General features: G+C 53.9%; 3 protein-coding genes across 11 annotated transcripts in view; all 3 read left to right on the top strand.

Annotated features, from left to right (window-relative positions):
- The window catches only part of UBAP2L (ubiquitin associated protein 2 like), a 30,511-nt gene extending 19,677 nt beyond the window's left edge, over positions 1–10,834 (top strand). For 4 of the 8 annotated variants that reach the window (XM_066337926.1, XM_066337922.1, XM_066337920.1 and 1 more), the window contains 16 exons: positions 109–386; positions 656–828; positions 1,518–1,707; positions 2,240–2,294; positions 2,739–2,913; positions 3,111–3,183; positions 3,829–4,024; positions 4,122–4,210; positions 4,844–4,897; positions 5,515–5,596; positions 6,746–6,963; positions 7,053–7,158; positions 8,279–8,346; positions 8,625–8,822; positions 9,284–9,334; positions 9,836–10,834. In XM_066337926.1, coding sequence (XP_066194023.1) covers positions 109–386; positions 656–828; positions 1,518–1,707; positions 2,240–2,294; positions 2,739–2,913; positions 3,111–3,183; positions 3,829–4,024; positions 4,122–4,210; positions 4,844–4,897; positions 5,515–5,596; positions 6,746–6,963; positions 7,053–7,158; positions 8,279–8,346; positions 8,625–8,822; positions 9,284–9,334; positions 9,836–9,931 — 2,102 coding nt within the window. In that variant the 3' untranslated portion in view covers positions 9,932–10,834. The remainder of the gene's footprint in view (positions 1–108; positions 387–655; positions 829–1,517; positions 1,708–2,239; positions 2,295–2,738; positions 2,914–3,110; positions 3,184–3,828; positions 4,025–4,121; positions 4,211–4,843; positions 4,898–5,514; positions 5,597–6,745; positions 6,964–7,052; positions 7,159–8,278; positions 8,347–8,624; positions 8,823–9,283; positions 9,335–9,835) is intronic. The other 4 variants (XM_066337927.1, XM_066337925.1, XM_066337924.1 and 1 more) reach the window with 2 other exon arrangements.
- Positions 10,835–11,552: 718 nt separating this feature from the next.
- Positions 11,553–13,429, top strand: HAX1 (HCLS1 associated protein X-1). Of its 2 annotated transcripts, none has more exons than XM_066337931.1 (8): positions 11,553–11,730; positions 11,879–12,087; positions 12,168–12,319; positions 12,451–12,496; positions 12,615–12,730; positions 12,826–12,976; positions 13,050–13,208; positions 13,297–13,429. In XM_066337931.1, the coding sequence occupies exons 1-7, from the start codon at positions 11,678–11,680 to the stop codon at positions 13,166–13,168; spliced, it is 846 nt and encodes a 281-aa protein (XP_066194028.1). In that variant the 5' UTR covers positions 11,553–11,677; the 3' UTR covers positions 13,169–13,208; positions 13,297–13,429. The 2 variants fall into 2 exon arrangements, with proteins under 2 accessions (XP_066194028.1, XP_066194029.1); XM_066337932.1 differs by having other exon boundaries at positions 12,826–12,980; positions 13,138–13,208.
- Positions 13,295–15,968, top strand: AQP10 (aquaporin 10). Its single transcript, XM_066337928.1, has 7 exons — positions 13,295–13,390; positions 13,864–14,137; positions 14,747–14,873; positions 14,969–15,106; positions 15,194–15,312; positions 15,384–15,601; positions 15,672–15,968. The coding sequence occupies exons 2-7, from the start codon at positions 13,967–13,969 to the stop codon at positions 15,961–15,963; spliced, it is 1,065 nt and encodes a 354-aa protein (XP_066194025.1). The 5' UTR covers positions 13,295–13,390; positions 13,864–13,966; the 3' UTR covers positions 15,964–15,968.
- The last annotated feature ends 355 nt before the right edge of the window (positions 15,969–16,323 follow it).

Genomic DNA, 16,323 nt, shown 5'->3' with positions numbered 1-16,323 from the left:
TAGGAGGAAACATAGAGGAAAAGGTTTTATTTTTCCTGGTAAGTGTTAGAATTCGATTTATATTTAAGGAAACAAACCCTGCTAACTCACCTCTGTCTTGTCCCATAGATCTCAAGAACCCAACAGACTCCTCCGTGCATAGTCCCTTCACCAAGCGTCAGGGCTTCACATCAACTTCAACCATGATAGAAGTGTTCATGCAAGAGAAGCAGCCTGTGGTGACTGCCTCCACAACCACGCCGGCACCTCCATCCTCACCACTGCCTAGCAAAACCAATCCGGTTCCCCAGATGTCCCCAGGGTCGTCGGACAACCAGTCCTCAAGTCCCCAGCCAGCACAGCAGAAGCTCAAGCAGCAAAAGAAAAAAGCATCATTAACATCAAAGGTGCAGACCAGTGGTGGGGAAGGAGGCATCAAGTTGTGTTAGAGGTGCAGAAACAGCCATTTGGACTGCTGAGGGAAGGTCTGGGCTTGGCCTTCCTGCTGTTAGCACTGAGTGTTTGTGGAAGTGATGGAGTTGTGTGCCTGCCTGGGTGGAACACTGTAATTCAGGGGCTGCAAGCTTGTAACTGCCATTGTGTGCTGGGTATTAAAGTCATTCTCTGGGCTAATCATCAGGAATGATTGACCTGTTCTGTTGTTCCTCCCTTGCAGATTCCTGCACTTGCGGTGGAAATGCCTGGCTCGTCGGATATCTCAGGGCTAAACCTGCAGTTTGGGGCATTACAGTTTGGTTCAGAGCCTGTTCTTGCAGAGTACGAATCAACACCTACAACCAGTGCCGCCGTTAGCCAGTCTCAGAGCAGCCTCTACACCAGCTCAGCCAGGTGAGGACCAGGAACCTATTAATCCAATCAGGCAGCTTTAGAAGTTCGCTGGTCCTATGGACTTGAATTGTCATGCATACTAGTAGACCCTTTCTGACTGTGCTTTGGTCTTAAAGGGGGGACAGTGTATGCAACAGCAAAGCACAAGTTGCCAGCAGACTCATTGGGCAGCTTTGTGGCTCTTTGACCTGTGGTACTTGCACAGAAAGCAGTTTTCCTGTGGCCCTTAAACTGTGTTGTTGAAAACACAGGAGAGGCATCCTCAGTACAGGTGCTCCATGTCTCTGGTGAACAGATTCTGAGGGCTTTGTCCTTCATTTTGCCTGGCAAGCTGGGACACAGTGGGGTAGGTGTATCTACAGTGATGGTGCATTTGTCTTCTGTTGGGCAGACCATTAGTAACTGGCCAGTCCTTTGAGTACTGGGACCTGAGTGGTGGCAGCTACATTCAGTGTTGCCTAAGGCACAGCAGTGTGTGAGGCAAGGATCAGCTGGATGTCTGTGGTTGGGCTAGCCCTGCTCTTTGGACATGTTTCTTGGCTTGGCTGTTTCATGTGGTGCCTTTATACTGATGCTTGGGGCTTCTTATCTCGAGTATTTGAAGTGAAGAGCCCAGTCTGGGTCAGCAGCTTATTGCAGGGCTGTTTTGTAGGAAAATGGAGGAACACTTTTTTTTTTTCCTTTTGTAGTGAATCTTCATCCACGATTTCGTCCAATCAAAGCCAAGAGTCTGGTTACCAGAGTGGCACAATACAGACAGCAACATTTACCTCCCAGAACAGTGCTCAGGGACCACTGTACGAACAGAGATCCACCCAGACGAGGCGATACCCAAATTCAATCTCCTCCTCACCCCAGAAAGATCTGACCCAGGCTAAGGTAAGAGAACAGCTTTGTTCACCCGTTGTGCTGAGTGAGCCTTGTGTGAAGTGGGGAAGGTGAATGACTTATCAAATGGTTCTGTGATCCTTCAGCTCCACTATGGGGCTCCTGGGCTCTAATGAGAGCTCTCTTCTGGCTGCTGTGTTTTGTGCCTGGGCCTGGACCACTGGGGTTAACAGCAGTCAAGTTGATTGCAGAGCACATGTTGTGACATATACAGTTACCCTGCTAGAGAGGGGCATGCAGACAAAGAATTTTGTTCAGGAACATCAGGTTTGGCTAATTAACTTGTATTGAGAATGTTGAGGCAGTCAAACTACCAGCAGCAGAGAAACTTCTTGCACTGGTTTCTCTAATATACACTTGGGGACCGTGGGGCTAGACCTTGGGACTGACCCAAACCCAGTCTGGTGACACATGCTGGTAGCTTTGCCTAACTGTGGACGGGAGTGTGGGAGAGAGGTGACAGTCTGCCTCTGCACATGTGCAGCTATAATGTCCAATAATCCTTTTTTATCTTCTTCCTCAGAATGGTTTCAGTTCTGTACAACCCACGCCATTACAAACCACACAGTCTGTTGAAGGTAAGAGTCTTGCCAGTACAGCGGGTGTCCTGCATCTCTTATGCTCGTGTTCACTGCTTTAAATGAGAAGTCTTATCTGTGCTGATAGCAAGTCCTTTGCTTGCTGGACTAATTGCTGCCCATTCAGATTATTTGCTTGCCGTAAAACATTCAGCTTTCTGCTGATCCTTGAGATCCCTGAAGAGTCACCTATGACAATAATTTACTCTGCTTTGTGTGTGGAAGGCACTTCATCTGTAGGGCTCGAAGCTCTTTGTAGAGCCACTGGGTAGTGTTGGGGTAAAGTGAGACGTAGAACACAACCTTAAGTGTGTGACTGTTCGGCAGCAGAGGGAAGCCCTAAATCTCCCAGCACCTCTAGCTGAGCACTTGCTGATCCTTGCTCTTTTGTTACCCTCTGGAAGTTGCCAGTAGCTGCCCTTAAACCAAGGCTTTTGTTCTCAGGTGCTACAGGCCCTGCAGTGAAGTCCGATTCTCCCTCTGCACCCAGTATTGCACCTCTCAACGATGGGGTGTCTGCATCATCCTTGCTGACAACAGCCAGCCAACACTCAACAGCTCTGAGCAGCCTGAGCCACAGTGAGGAGCTCCCCAGTACAACCACTGCCCAGCTCAGCAGGTGAGTGAGTGGCAGGGGGTGGATTTTTGAAGAAACAGAACTAGAAGCAAGAATCTATAGCAGACATCAGGCATTGTCTCATGCAGTGAGGAAGACTAAGATGACTCGTCCCATTTGAGTAGATGGGAAATGGGATATTGCTACCGATGTTGACTCTCTCACCTTGGTCTGACAACATTTTATTTCTCTTCTGTCAGTGCATTGCCCACCCAGCAGAACAGTCTGTCCTCATCTACATCCTCTGGGCGAACATCAACTTCAACTCTTTTGGTGAGTCTGCATTTGCCCTCACTCTGTGTACCCCATTTCTGCTTGGCTTGGCAGAGTCCACTGAGGTGCCTGACCTTGGGGCTGCAGTTGTGACAGGAGCTTCCAGGCTGCTGGCTATCCTGCTGGAGTTTGGATGCTGTGTGGAGAGAAATGACAGAGGATTATGTCGTAACACTGTCAGTACACCTGTAGCTCAAGGCTGTTGACACCCTGCCTGTTTGTGACTGAGCAGTGCCTTCTTTTGAGCCTGTAGTAGCCCTTTGAAGGTGCTGCAGAGTCGCAGCCATGTGTCAGAGCAAACTGGTAGCTGATGCAGTGGAACCAAATAAATATCTCTACTGCTGGGGCTCTTGCAGTACCGTTCCTGGGTATTGGCTTCTGCAGCAGAATAAATCTCCCTGCTGCAAATGTGGTGTCAAGCCCTACTCTGTTTGTCAGACAGATGTGTTGGGATGTAACCACAAGAGATGTTTGTAAGCATTAGGGATTGGTTGCTGTCGGACTTTGGACTTAAGTCAGGCTCACTGCAGAAACATCCAGATGCAGATAGAGGTGCATAATGTTCTGCATAGAGAGTGTCCTGTGGCACCTGTGCGCTTGGTTTCAACTGCCTGATCCCTTGACTGCCCTCCCTTCCTTCCCTAGCACACAAGTGTGGAGAGTGAAGCAAGCCTCCATTCTTCTGCTAGTACTTTCTCCACCTCCTCCAGCACGGTGTCAGCTGCCCCACCGGTTGTCAGCGTTTCATCCAGCCTCAGCAGTGTCAGCAGCCTGGGCCTCAGCCTCAGCAGCAACTCCACAGTGACAGCCTCAACTCGCAGCTCCGTTGCAACCACATCAGGTACTTCCTGGGTACTGCTGTACCCAGTGAGGGCTAAGAGAGCAAGCTTCTGCTGTTTGCTTTTGCTTCACTGTTGAACTTTCTCTTCCTTTTTCAGGAAAAGCCCCTCCCAATCTCCCTCCTGGAGTCCCACCGTTGTTGCCTAATCCATACATCATGGCTCCAGGGTTGCTACATGCCTATCCGGTGAGTGGAACTTTGCAGTGGTGTCATGCCAGCATGTCCCTCCCAGCTCCCTCTGCAGCAGTGAGGGATGTAGCATAGTGGGGAAACTAAAATCTGTGACATAGCCCACGGGCCGCTTTGGACAGGCAGAGTTTGGATCTGCTGTTTTTTCCATGATTTCCATGTGCCCATGGGTGTCATGATCACCCCAGAGCAGAGTCTGTGTGCCTGTTCCCTGCAGCCTCTCCAGCCTTTGAAGTGCCCTTGGGCAGAGCACACTGTGTGCTAGCACAGAGCTGTGTTAGAAACATGGTGTGACAAAAGGCAAAACAGTCAGGGCAAGGGTAGCAATGGCCACAAAGTCTAGGAGTGTGTGTCACACCCTCTCCTAAAGGTGAGGATGGATTTCAGTTTTGGATGATTTCCAGAGAGACTGTTGAGTGGCTTTATGATCTGGAGCACTTTTCTCTGAGCAACTCACAGAAACTTCTGGTAGCATCAACCTGTGCAGAGGCTCTGCCTTGCACCTGGTGGCTCATCGCTGCTGCTGGGCTACTTCTGGCTTTTTCTCATGTTTATCTAAATGTTTAATCTAAAATTAGGTGTCCTTATGTAGTCCACGTCCCTAATGTCATCTCATGGCTCTTTTTCTAGCCACAGGTGTATGGATATGATGACTTGCAAATGCTCCAGACGAGATTCCCATTGGTGAGTACTGCAGGATGACAGAGACACGCCACTTCCACTGGTGCTGCTTGGATAGAGACAGGGCAGTCTCTCTTGGAGCAGCAGTCCTGAAGAGCTGGCATAATGTGGTACTGAGTGGATGCACTTCTCTTTAGCAGCAGTGAGGAGTTAATCAGTTGCTCTTTGGCACACTGGGAGTTGGCAGCATGAGTTACTCATACAGCAGTATTCCTCATGAAGCCAGGGAGCATGAGTTACAATAGCAGGGCTGTTAGAGATATTCACCTCTGATCCATGACAGAGCTAGTGACATTAAATATCTGATGAGAATGGGCTTCATTTAGCAATAAGACATGTCCATTTTCTTCTGAAGGGAGGGGAAAAGTCTAGGTAGTTTAAGGATTGCATACCAGTAGACCTTATCTGGTTCTTCGAATAGCCAGATGAGGGGGATGGTACATGCTACAAAAAGCTGGGGCTGCTGTAGGTCATGATCAGCCTGGATGTGGCTGGTTGAACTGCAGTACTCAGACATCTCTTGCAGCTACAGTACAGAAATTCCTCTCTCCCAAAAGATACTGCTTTTCACTTTTGACAGAGCTGATAATATGTTTTCTCCTTTTGTGTTTATTCATTAGGATTACTACAGCATCCCATTCCCTACACCCACTACACCACTGACTGGAAGAGATGGCAGCCTGAGCAGCAATCCATACTCTGGTAGGGAAAAAGACTGCTCTGATTTCCACCTCATCAGAGTTTGTGCTGCTTCTGCTAGTGTCCTGTGTCTTTGTCCACTGGAGCTACATCTGCACCCGCACTGTGCCTCCTGCAATGCTTTTGGTTTGGAGCATGCCTCTCACAGCTAAATTTTTGCCTTCCCTTTGAGCATCTGGTTGTGTCAAAGTCTGATACTGAGATGAGGTGGGCGAAGTAGGAGTTAATGGGGCAGTTGGAAAGGGAGTGAGGAAGGGCTGAAAGATTCTGCAAGGCCTACACCTGGGGGACTGCTTTCCAGGTGTTTGTGAGGCAGGTGGTAAGCAGTGTTTCTCAAGCACTGAGAGTAAAAACAGAAAGAAACACAAAATATGGAGAAATTACTTTTTTTTCCTATGGGACAGTCTCATGGAGAAAGCAAGAGAGAAATTTGAGACCTGTCAAACTCAAGTCAAGCACTCTAGGTGTATGACCTCTCACTGACTTTGGTAAGCATGTTAATGCACTACCAATCCACAGTGGGCAGTGACTGGGCTTTCATATGCTTTAGGAATTGTTGCACTTGGAGGTTCGCTCTTTTTCCCACACCAGTTCTCCTCAGCTTTGGCAGGAGCTGATTTGTGTGGAAGTGCTTTTGCCCATTTCAGCTGAGGCTGAAATGCCAAGCTCAGAGCATGGCACTAATGTGAGCCCTGAATCAGGAGAGTGTTTGCATGGAGGAGCCAAGCAGGTGCTCATCAGGATCAGCTCAGGGAGCTTCCCCCAGCCCTGTAGCCAAACCCTGCACAGCCCAGGCAAGGATCTGGATTGTGTTCAGTTATGCTGGTGGTGCATGGAGATGAGGGACAGCTCTAGCTCTGCTAAAGGTCCTCAGGCTCTGCTAACAGGTGTAACCAGTGCCAGATTGTGGGTTTAGCTACTGTGGCTTCCCTTTGCCTCTCTAGTGCTGCCAGGGCCAAGGAGCAATTAGCAATTTCACCTTATCAATGTGCAAAGGTCTGAAGGCCACAGTCCTTGGCACTGGCAGGAGTTGTTGTGGGGAGGGGGGGGGGTGATTGAAGTCACTGTTTATCGAAAGACTGGGTCACCTTTGGGCTGAGTTCGAATGGGCCAGGATTAAGCATTGGTTCTTCACTCTCACCTCTGTTTCAGGTGACTTAACAAAATTTGGCCGTGGTGATGCCTCTTCCCCTGCTCCTGCAACAACTCTGGCACAGCCTCAGCAGAGCCAGACCCAGACTCACCACACCACACAGCAGACGTTCCTGAACCCGGCGCTGCCTCCTGGCTACAGTTACACCAGTCTGCCATACTACACAGGGGTACCAGGGCTCCCCAGCACCTTCCAGTATGGGCCCGCTGTGTTCCCTGTGAGTTTCCCAGAAGCAAGGTGTGGGATTTGCACAGAAGGGTGGCACAGCAAAGCCTCTTCTCATTCTGTTCCTCTCTGTTCCTCTAGGTTGCTCCTACCTCTTCTAAGCAGCATGGTGTGAATGTCAGCGTCAATGCATCAGCAACCCCTTTCCAGCAGCCCAGTGGCTATGGCTCTCATGGATACAGCACTGGTAAGAGACCCACAAAAGCACCTTCCACAGCAGCAGGACTTGCTCCCAGTCTTACTGGCTGTGATGGGGACTGCTTACTGTCTTACAGCAGTAATAGAGAAAAATGCCAGGGGTACTGCTCCCAAATAGTTTGATTATCTTTAGAAAGGCTCAGGATTGTTCTGCATCCAGATCTGGAGAACATTTGGGGGTTGTAGATCACTTCATGCCCTCCTCTGTGCCCCACAGTCAGTTGTCTGGGCCCTTTGACCACTATTAGAAGCTTAAGCTGCTGAATTGTTTGGTTTGTTGTTCTTTTAACTGCCTATATGTGATTAACAGAACAGCAATTGTTCTGGATTCGAACTTGTTTCCTACCAGTGTTTGGCAGACACTTTCTAGGGAAGTGTCCTTGATTCAAAGATTCAGGAAGGTCATGAACCTGCTGCCTGTTTTGGTACTTGGTTGGTGTCTGGCTGACTTACACTGCATTTGTCTTCCTCTTCCAGTCTTTAAATCCTTTTTGTTACTTTTTTTTCTCTGTATCAGAGCCCTTCAAGATAGTATTTTCTCTTTATGAAGGTATTTCAGCTTTGTACCAGGTCACCTGGTGCTGAGTCCTTCAAACTGCTTTCATTTCAGCACTTTTTCCAGGCATTAAAGGATGGCTGAGGTGTCCTCTGGGCCACCCTCTTTTATAAACAGCTTGGGGCTTGTGTTGTCAGTCACTGCACCAGCCATCCCAGGCCACAGCTGAGTTGCCTTTACATGTGATTGCCTTTTACACCCGAGGAGCCTTTGGGCTGTTCTTAGTGCTGCACCACGTGCTGTGGATTTGTTTCGCTATGTGTCCATTGCGTTCCTCAGCTCTCCTCAGACCTGCTGTTTTCCATGTGTTTCTCTGAGGGGCAGCCAGCCCTTCAGCTGGTTTCTGGAGGCATTTTGAAACAGTGTGTGTCCAGAGCAAAATAACTTACATGGGTGCTTTGCATGTGCTCATGCAGGGCCTGGCTGCCCAGGCCAGTCTGTCTGCAGATCTTCTCTGACATCTGGAGCTCTCTACCAGGTGCTGCTGGTGCAGCAAGCAGTTCCTGCTGACCCACTGGCTGCTGCCTAACATTCACCTCTCGCGTCTCCCCAGGTGTATCTGTGACATCCAGTAATACAGGCGTGCCAGACATCTCGGGCTCTGTCTACTCCAAAACTCAGGTTAGTGTCTGTGAGTGCTTCCTGCATTGCTGAGGAGGAGAAGCCAAGCTCTGAGACAGCCTCCCTGGGCAGTGAGGTCTCTCCTCCATGGATCAGTCAGTCAGGGAGAAGGGAAATGCTTGGCCTTTCCCAGCTTACAGCAATTTCAAGGCCAGAAAGAGCCATTGGAAGAGACTCTGTTCTCTGTACCGTATGTGCTGTGATGTGTAGATATGGGGAGGGGCACGCTGCCAGCCTGGCTCCCAGTCCTTATTCTGCCGTTGGCATCTCCTTTTTAGCAATCCTTCGAGAAGCAGGGATTTCACACTGGAACCCCAGCAGCCTCTTTCAACCTGCCTTCGGCGCTGGGCAGTGGTGGCCCCATCAACCCTGCAACAGCAGCGGCATACCCCCCCACCCCTTTCATGCACATCCTGACCCCGCATCAGCAGCCTCACTCGCAGATCCTCCACCACCACCTGCAGCAGGATGGGCAGGTAAGCAATGCTCAAGGCACCTCAGCCCCTTAGTGGCGTATCTCCTAGGGCTCTTGCTCCCCCTTTACTTCCCTGGTCCCTCTCACCCTCCCTTGCCTCCCTCCCTCATGCTCTGCGGCGGACACACACAGTGACATGCACATGCTCACACCTGCACATACACACAGGGCTGGTAAGAGGATGAGGTGAGAAGGAAGGCCTGGGGTGCACTCCGGCAGGGTGGGTACTCAGCACAACCCCCCTGCTGCTGGGCTGCACCAGATATGACCAGGCAGTCCCCCCTCATGCAGACACATCTGGAGCACCCCAACCTCCCTCATCCTCTGAGCAGCAGCTCTGCAGGCCAGTATCAAAGGGGTTACTTGCCATAGCCATGACCCTGCAGGAGCTTTCAGATCTAACTATGGATTTCCATTGTCATAGTTTGTCCCTTTATTTTACATATCCTGGTACTGCAACAGCTTCCATATTTGCAGATGATACTGTGCTGCCAACGCCAGCAGGAAGATCAGGTAATGAACTCTTGGAAAATGCATTGCATTTGCCCTGGGCTCTGCCCCCGCCCCTAAGGCTCCCCAGGATCACGTGGCCCCTTCCTTCTCCCTCTATGGCCCCGCGAGGCGAGAGAGAGGTCCTTATCAGTATGTGCACACACACACACTTGCGCGCAGACACAACCTGTACCAGCCCTTCCCTGTCTCCCCTCTCCCTGCTGCTCAGTGGCTGCACAAGCTGCCCACAGCCCTGTGCACTGCTGGCCTGGAGCAAAGTGTGGAGCCGAGGGAGGGTGCTGGGGCACAGACAGTGGAGCTGTGAGGTGCTGGAGGCAGCCCCAGCACCTGGGAGCTCAGCTGGGCTGAAGCGGATCAGCGGCTGCCGAGGAGCTGTTGCCCAGAACACCTGGCCGGGGCCATCTTCTAGGGCCGAGGCATTGCCAGTGTTGCCCTGTGGAGTAGGGTGGGGGTAGTTCCCCTGCACTCACCACCTGCTTCTCCTTCTGCCCTTTCCCACAGAGTGGTTCTGGGCAGCGCAGCCAAGGCAGCTCCATCCCCCAGAAATCCCAGGCCAACAAGTCCGCCTACAACAGCTACAGCTGGGGTGCCAACTGAGGCCAGGCCCCCTTGCCACCACTTGCTTCCGGAAGAGAATCCCACTGACCCTGATGATGAGGAAGGATCCCAGGGAGGAGAGAGCCCTGCAGCGGGGAGGGCCAGGGCATCCAGCCTCAACAGGGCCCCGCAGGGCAGGCCGCAGGCATTTCTGCATTGTCTGTCTTCAGCCACTTTCCTGTTGTATGTAATATAGAATTTGTATTTTTTTCTCTTTTTTTTTTTCCTTTTTTTTCTCTCTCTCCGCATTCAGATCTGAACCGTTTGCCGTAGGGGCCTTTTTTGGTTTTTACTCCTTTCTATCCCTTCTCCCATCCAGCTGCCCCAGAATCTCTCAGATCCAAAGGAGTGGAAGCTGCGAGTCGCCTACAGCAAACCCCCTTATTATTAGGATTAAGACCAGTAATTGATATGAGCAGCCATTGTAAGATGAATTAGTTGAAGTGTTTTTTTTTTTGTACCGTGTTCTAAATTTAATGGATAAATGTGTCTTGTATATAAAAACAAAAACCCCATGCTGTCCTCTAGTTCTCTCATTTCTCCCCCACCCCAGCAAGGGGTCCCCCCTGGTATTTTATGTTCTCCATCTGCGTCCCACCATCCCCATGGGCCCAGAGTGCAGGTCCTGCCCTGCTTTGCACGCTGTAAGTATCTTCTGCTTTTGGGTTGGGTATATTCTTTATTTTACTTTTTTTTCCTTTTGTTTTGTGGGGTTTGGTTTGGTTTTGTTGTGGTTTTTCTTTTTTTGCCTTTTTTTTTTTTTTGCCCTTTTTTTTTTTCTTTTGTTTTTGTTTGGTTTTTTTTTCTATGCAGTCCAGATCTTGTATTTTTCAGTTCCACTTGATCCCTTCAGCTGCAGCCCCGAGCGGGGATTTACTGAAGAGAATAAAGATCACAAAGTGATGTGTGTATTTTTTCCACCTTCTGAGCCTCGCTCCCTATTTTTGGTGCTGGGGGTGGGCGGCCCTGGGCAGTGGGGCCAGCACTCCCCCCACCCCTCCCCACCTTCTTGCTGGTGTTTTTGTCCACTCCTTTTGTGGATTTTTCCTTTTCCCAGCTACTGCACTGGCAGCAGGATGCCAGCACAGGGATAATGCCACTGTCCTACCCCTCCCTCTGAGACCCTGACCCTTCATTTTTGCCTCCTACTGTGCTCCGTCTTATGTCTCTACTGCTCTGGTGCTGCTGGTCGTCCTTTTGGAGGTTGAAGGGTGCTTTCCCCAGCCCCCTCCTCCCCATGAGATCAGCGGGACAGTCACGGGGAGGGTGGTCACCGATGCAGGGGAGGGCAATGAGACCGCTGGTGCAGCAGAAAGCACTGCCTGTCCCTGCAGTGGTCGCTGAGCTGCCCTTGACCCGTTCTCCCCCTCAGCCTCCTCGCTGCAAGGTAAGGGGCTGGAGGTTTGGGGGCCCCTGCCGCGGTGGGGGCCAAAGTTGGAGTCCTTCTCTGCTGTGTGGGCCTGGTGAGGGAGCGGCAGGGCTCAGATGAACTCATGGAGCTCAGCTGGGGGAAGAGAAGGGCTGTAGGAGCACAGGCGCCTCTGGATGGAGCCTGGTACCCCGCCGGTTCCGGCAGCACCCGCCCCCAGGGGTCGGTAGCTTGTGCGGCCTGGGGCGGGGAGGACACGGGACGGGCCCCTCTGCCGCGGCGCCTCGCGACACTCGGCGACGCTTTACGACCGTGGCGCTTCGCGGCAGCGCGACCCGAGCGCGGCGGCGGGACGGGGGAGTGGGACCCAGAGGGCGATGAGCTTCTACGACGTGTTTCGCGGCTTCTTCGGGTTCCCGGGACGGTGCAGGTAACCGGGACCCTGCTCGTCCCTCGGGTCCCCCCGGCCCCACCCACACAAACTGTCGCACTCTCTCAGCCCCCGGTTGCCCCACCAGCCCCGGCCGTCCCCCGGTTGCTCCGGGTTGTCCGGGTGTCTCACTGCCGCGGTCCTGCAGACCTCGGGACCCGCTGTTCGGCGGCGCGGCGTGGGACGAGGAGGAGGAGGAGGAGGACGGCAGTCTGTCCATGTCGCAGCCCCCCCAGGACTTCGGCATCGGCTTTCGTCCTGGCTCATCCCGCGGTGCCTTCGAGGAGCTATTCCGGGACATGGGCGAGCTCCTAGGCGTCTTGGGGGGGTTCTGGGCCGGGCCCCAGCAGCCTTTCGGTGGGTTTGGGAAGGGCTGAGTGAGACTCTTGAGGCTGCTCAGAGCCCCTCGGCCTGACCGACGCCCTTCTGCTGCGCAGAGCCCGCTCTGCACGGCCCCGGTGAAGGCAGCGCAAGGCAACCGCTGCGGGACTCGATGCTGAAGCACCCGGAGAGTCCCTCTGCCAGCGCCGCCCCGGGGAGCTTCGGGGGTGCCGGCGATATGGCCCGGCCATGGAGACCCTTCTTAGGGGTAGGTGAGGGGTCTGGGATCTGCCTCCCACAGACTCAACAGCAGTAGCCAGCTCTGTGCTGCTGCAGTGTTGCCGGTGTCTGCTTTGCCTCCCATTGCTGGCGTCATTGGTACGTGGCTTTGTCTTGCAGCTGGAAGATGATCACCAAGCTCCTCCTGGCCTTAAGGAAGACCAAGGTGGGTGCTGGAAGCAGGGGCTGGGGGGCCTCTGCCCTCCCTGCTCCACCTGCCTATGCTACCACAGCCTCTGGGGTATGTACCCCTGCTGCAGCCACCATCTTACATCTCCCTCCAGACCTGGACTCCCAGGTCTCATCCGTGGGGCTGGGGACCATCTTGAGACCCAACGAGCCCAAGTCCCACTCTTACTTCCAGAGTGTCTCTGTCACCAAAGTGACTCTTCCTGATGGGGTGAGTGTCCCTGCAGGGGTAGCAGGGCTATGGGAGACCTGGAGACACCATCCCCGTTGCTGGGGAGTCTCTCAGGGCTCTACACTCTTCACAAGGCAGTAGAGGAGCGCCGCACTGTGCAGGACAGCCAGGGCCGCCGGGAGACAACAGTGACACGCTGGAGGGGAGACCAGGCCTTCATCACTACCACCAAGGAGGATGGGCAGAAGAAGGACTACCACGAGGAGGTGGTCAACATGGATGACCGTGAGTGGGAGTCTGAGGAGGATGCAAGGAGTGGATGGGGGCCCTTCTGAGGGAGTTCTCCCTGCCTTCCCAGGAGAGCTGGCACAGTTCGCTGGCACGTGGCCACAGCAAGATGAGCTTCATGCTGCCAACCTGCGTGACTTCTCCTCTGTGCTGGGCAGCATCTTCCGACGCTGGTTCTCGAGCTGGTAGCTCTGTCCAGTCCTGACTGAGCAGCTGATATGTGTGACAGGTGCAGGCTGGAGGGACCTTGGGCTTGCTGGGCCTGTCAGAACAGGCAGTGGGCAGCAGTCTCTTTTTATCACCTGTTTTTCTTGTAGATGGGTCAGATCTTGCTGGGAAGTGGTGCCTGGCTGGAGGCTGCCCACCTTCTGCAGCGCTGCAGAGCCACAGAGACCCCTGTGGGAGCCAAGTGTATGTGTGTACAGAGCAATAAAGTCTATTTATGCTAAATGGTGACCTTCTATGCTCCTTCAGACTGGAATCTCATGGGTTTGGAGGCAGATTCCCCATCCACCAGGATGATACTGGGGGGCTGCCTCAGGGGTGTAGGTGGTTGCTGGGCTCTTGTGCCTGCACTGCTTCCTTCTTACCTTCCTCTCCCATTTCCCTGCCCGTTGCTGTGCTAATGCCTCCCCTGGGCCACTCTTGAGTGCTTGGCCCAGCCCAGAGGCCTTTCTAGGGCCTCTTTATTAGTGTTGATTGCAGCTGGGGCTTGGGCAGGGAGGTAGCAAGGATAAAGGGGGTTCCTGGCCAGGAAATACTTGTGCCTGCTCACCTGAGTGAGGTCTTGGCTCCCCACAGCCACTTAGGGATCAGGGTGCTCCCATCCAGCCTGGCTCTACTGGGGTGCAGCATTGTCACAAGGTGTCCCTGGCCCCACACAGGACTCTGGTCCCCACCAGGCGTCTCCCTTGGTGCAGCCATGATTGGTTTAAAGTCTGCACATAATCACCCACCTGGCTCTGGGGCTCATAAAACCTGCTGCGAATGAGACATCTACGCCACTCTCGCTGCTGCCACTGCTGTCACTGCTGCGCCTGCCCGGTCGGCACTATGGGCACCACTTCTTTCTTGACAAGGGCCCGGGGTCTGCTCCACATCCGGAATCAGCTGGCGCGAGAATGCCTGGCTGAGCTGCTGGCCACCTTCATGCTCATTGTAAGCAGGGCAGGCAGGTGGGCTGGGGCTGGGGGGAGGTGGGTGGGTGGGACAGGGCTGATGGTAGTGTGGTGGCAGGTTCCAGGAGGCAGGTTCCAGGAGTCCCGTGGGGTTGGAGGAGTTTGGGGCTGTGCTATACTCAAAAGTGCAACTCGGCACCACCTGTCCTCCCACTTGGACCCTGTTCCCACAGCATGGTCTGCCCTGTGCTGTGGCTCTAGTGCAATCAGGGTGTGGTGCTGGGCAGTGTGTTCCTCAATACCTCCTGCCTTAGAGCAGGCAAAGGTTGGGGCTCTGGTGCCGTTCTTAGCATTTGAGCTGCATCCCATGATGGCAAATGGTGTCCCTGGGGCTGTGTTGTGGCACCTCTTCCCCAACACCTCCTCACAGAAAACAGTTTATTTAATTGTTTATGATTTGGTTGTTTTGCCATCAAAACCACAAGCAAGGGCAGTAACCACCACCCTGTCTGGTGTCCAAAATTGGGGAGCAAAACCAGGGGGGCAGCACCAGCATAGCCCTTGCCTTGCTGCCCTGCAGTATCAGCGGTGGGAGGGTCTCCACAGAAGGCCACCAGGGCTGAGGTGGGACTACATTCCTCTTCTCCAGATAATCACCCTGAGCAGCTGTGCACAGAGGATCACCAGCTTTGAGGTGAAGGGGGACATCGTCACCACCTACCTGGGAGGTGCCCTGGCTGTCATGGTGGGCATCTACACGGCAGGGGGAATCTCTGGTGAGATAGAGGAAGGGGTCTCAACTCTTGCTATCCTCTGGGTCTGAGTCTCCCAGGACCTTCCACTCCCAGCCCTTCTCCCTACTCCATTGCAGGGGCCCACATGAACCCAGCGTTCTCGTTTGCCATGTGCCTGATGGAGCAGTTTCCTTGGTGGAAGTTTCCCATCTTTGTGGTTGTGCAGACCTTGGCATCTTTCATATCTGCTGGAGCTGTTTACGTCCTCTACTATGGTACGGGGGGACAGCATTGGGCTAGAGAACCCCACGGTGATGGCTGAGGTGGCCAGGCTTATAGACATGCTCTGCCTCTGTCCCAAGATGCCATCTGGAACTACAGCAATGGGACCCTTACTGTCTCTGGCCCCCGGGAAACTGCCTCCATCTTCGCCACTTACCCAGCTGACTATGTCTCCATCCTCAATGGCTTCTTGGACCAGGTGAGTGCCACTATCAGCTCCCCCAGCCTCCTCAGTCCCCATGGTGCTGAGCTGCTCTGTTGTCCTTGCAGGTGATTGGCACAGGGGTGCTGATGGTGGGTGTCATGGGTATCATGGATGTCCGCAATAAGGCTGTCCCCAAGGGCCTGGAACCGGTGGTTGTGGCTCTCTTGGTGCTCGCCATTGAGTCCTCCATGGGGGCCAACTGCGGCTGCCCCCTGAACCCTGCGCGCGACATAGGGCCCCGGCTTTTCACCTATGTGGCAGGCTGGGGCCCCGAGGTCTTCAGGTGGGTAGAGCAAAGGGGGTGAGGTGGGGATGGCAGGGATGATACCCAGCCCACCCTGTCCCATCCTCAGCAGGGGCAATGGATGGTGGTGGGTGCCGCTGGTAGCACCACTGCTGGGGGCCGCTGTGGGCACGTGCCTGTACCAGCTTGTTGTGACTTTCCACTACCCGGAGGAGGACAGCGAAATCCTGGCGGAGCAGGGCTCCATCGTTCTAGTCAACACCAACATCGACTCAGACGTTAGGATGTTGCCCAAGGAGAAGGACACTGAGGAGACAGTGGCTGCCAGCTATCCCCCACCACCAAGCGTTAGCAGCACAGTCTCCCCGACAGTTCCCGTCACACCATTAAAAGAGTCCTGAGGGCACCGAGTGTCTTGTGTATGGACATGGGGCGGGCAGGGATATGGTGGAAGCGGTGGCCCCCAGCCCCCAGGGGAAGGCCGGCCAGGCCTGGCTGCAGGGGGACCCCAGCCTGGGGGACAGGTACTGCTAAGTGTGGGGGTTGCCCACTGCGATCTGGGGCTGTCCCCGGGACCCCCGGCATTGCCCCCTGGCAACCCGTGGGGCTGTCGCCGGCCCCCCCGGACCCACAGGGCTCCCCGGGACCTCGCGGAGCCGCCTCGCTGGCCAGGACACGGCCGGGGCTGCAATTTGGGCCGCCCCCCGCGGCAGCGCTCCGTCGCTTTCCCGCGCCCCCACCTCACTTCCGCCGCCGACCGG

The sequence above is a fragment of the Sylvia atricapilla genome, chromosome 30 (genome assembly GCF_009819655.1).
Source record: "Sylvia atricapilla isolate bSylAtr1 chromosome 30, bSylAtr1.pri, whole genome shotgun sequence".
Taxonomy (NCBI): domain Eukaryota; kingdom Metazoa; phylum Chordata; class Aves; order Passeriformes; family Sylviidae; genus Sylvia; species Sylvia atricapilla.
Note: the sequence above shows the minus strand (reverse complement) of the source record. Positions and strands in the feature narration are given on the sequence as shown.

What these genes read in the sequence shown, in the direction of transcription:
- HAX1 (XM_066337931.1), top strand. Translation starts at nt 11,678, where the DNA reads ATGAGCTTCTACGACGTGTTTCGCGGCTTCTTCGGGTTCCCGGGACGG. An exon ending in CATGGAGACCCTTCTTAGGG is followed by an intron (nt 12,320 to 12,450) that starts GTAGGTGAGGGG and finishes TTTGTCTTGCAG; the next exon opens with CTGGAAGATGATCACCAAGC. An exon ending in GGTGGTCAACATGGATGACC is followed by an intron (nt 12,977 to 13,049) that starts GTGAGTGGGAGT and finishes CTGCCTTCCCAG; the next exon opens with GAGAGCTGGCACAGTTCGCT.
- AQP10 (XM_066337928.1), top strand. Translation starts at nt 13,967, where the DNA reads ATGAGACATCTACGCCACTCTCGCTGCTGCCACTGCTGTCACTGCTGC. An exon ending in TGTTTACGTCCTCTACTATG is followed by an intron (nt 15,107 to 15,193) that starts GTACGGGGGGAC and finishes CTCTGTCCCAAG; the next exon opens with ATGCCATCTGGAACTACAGC. An exon ending in TCAATGGCTTCTTGGACCAG is followed by an intron (nt 15,313 to 15,383) that starts GTGAGTGCCACT and finishes TTGTCCTTGCAG; the next exon opens with GTGATTGGCACAGGGGTGCT.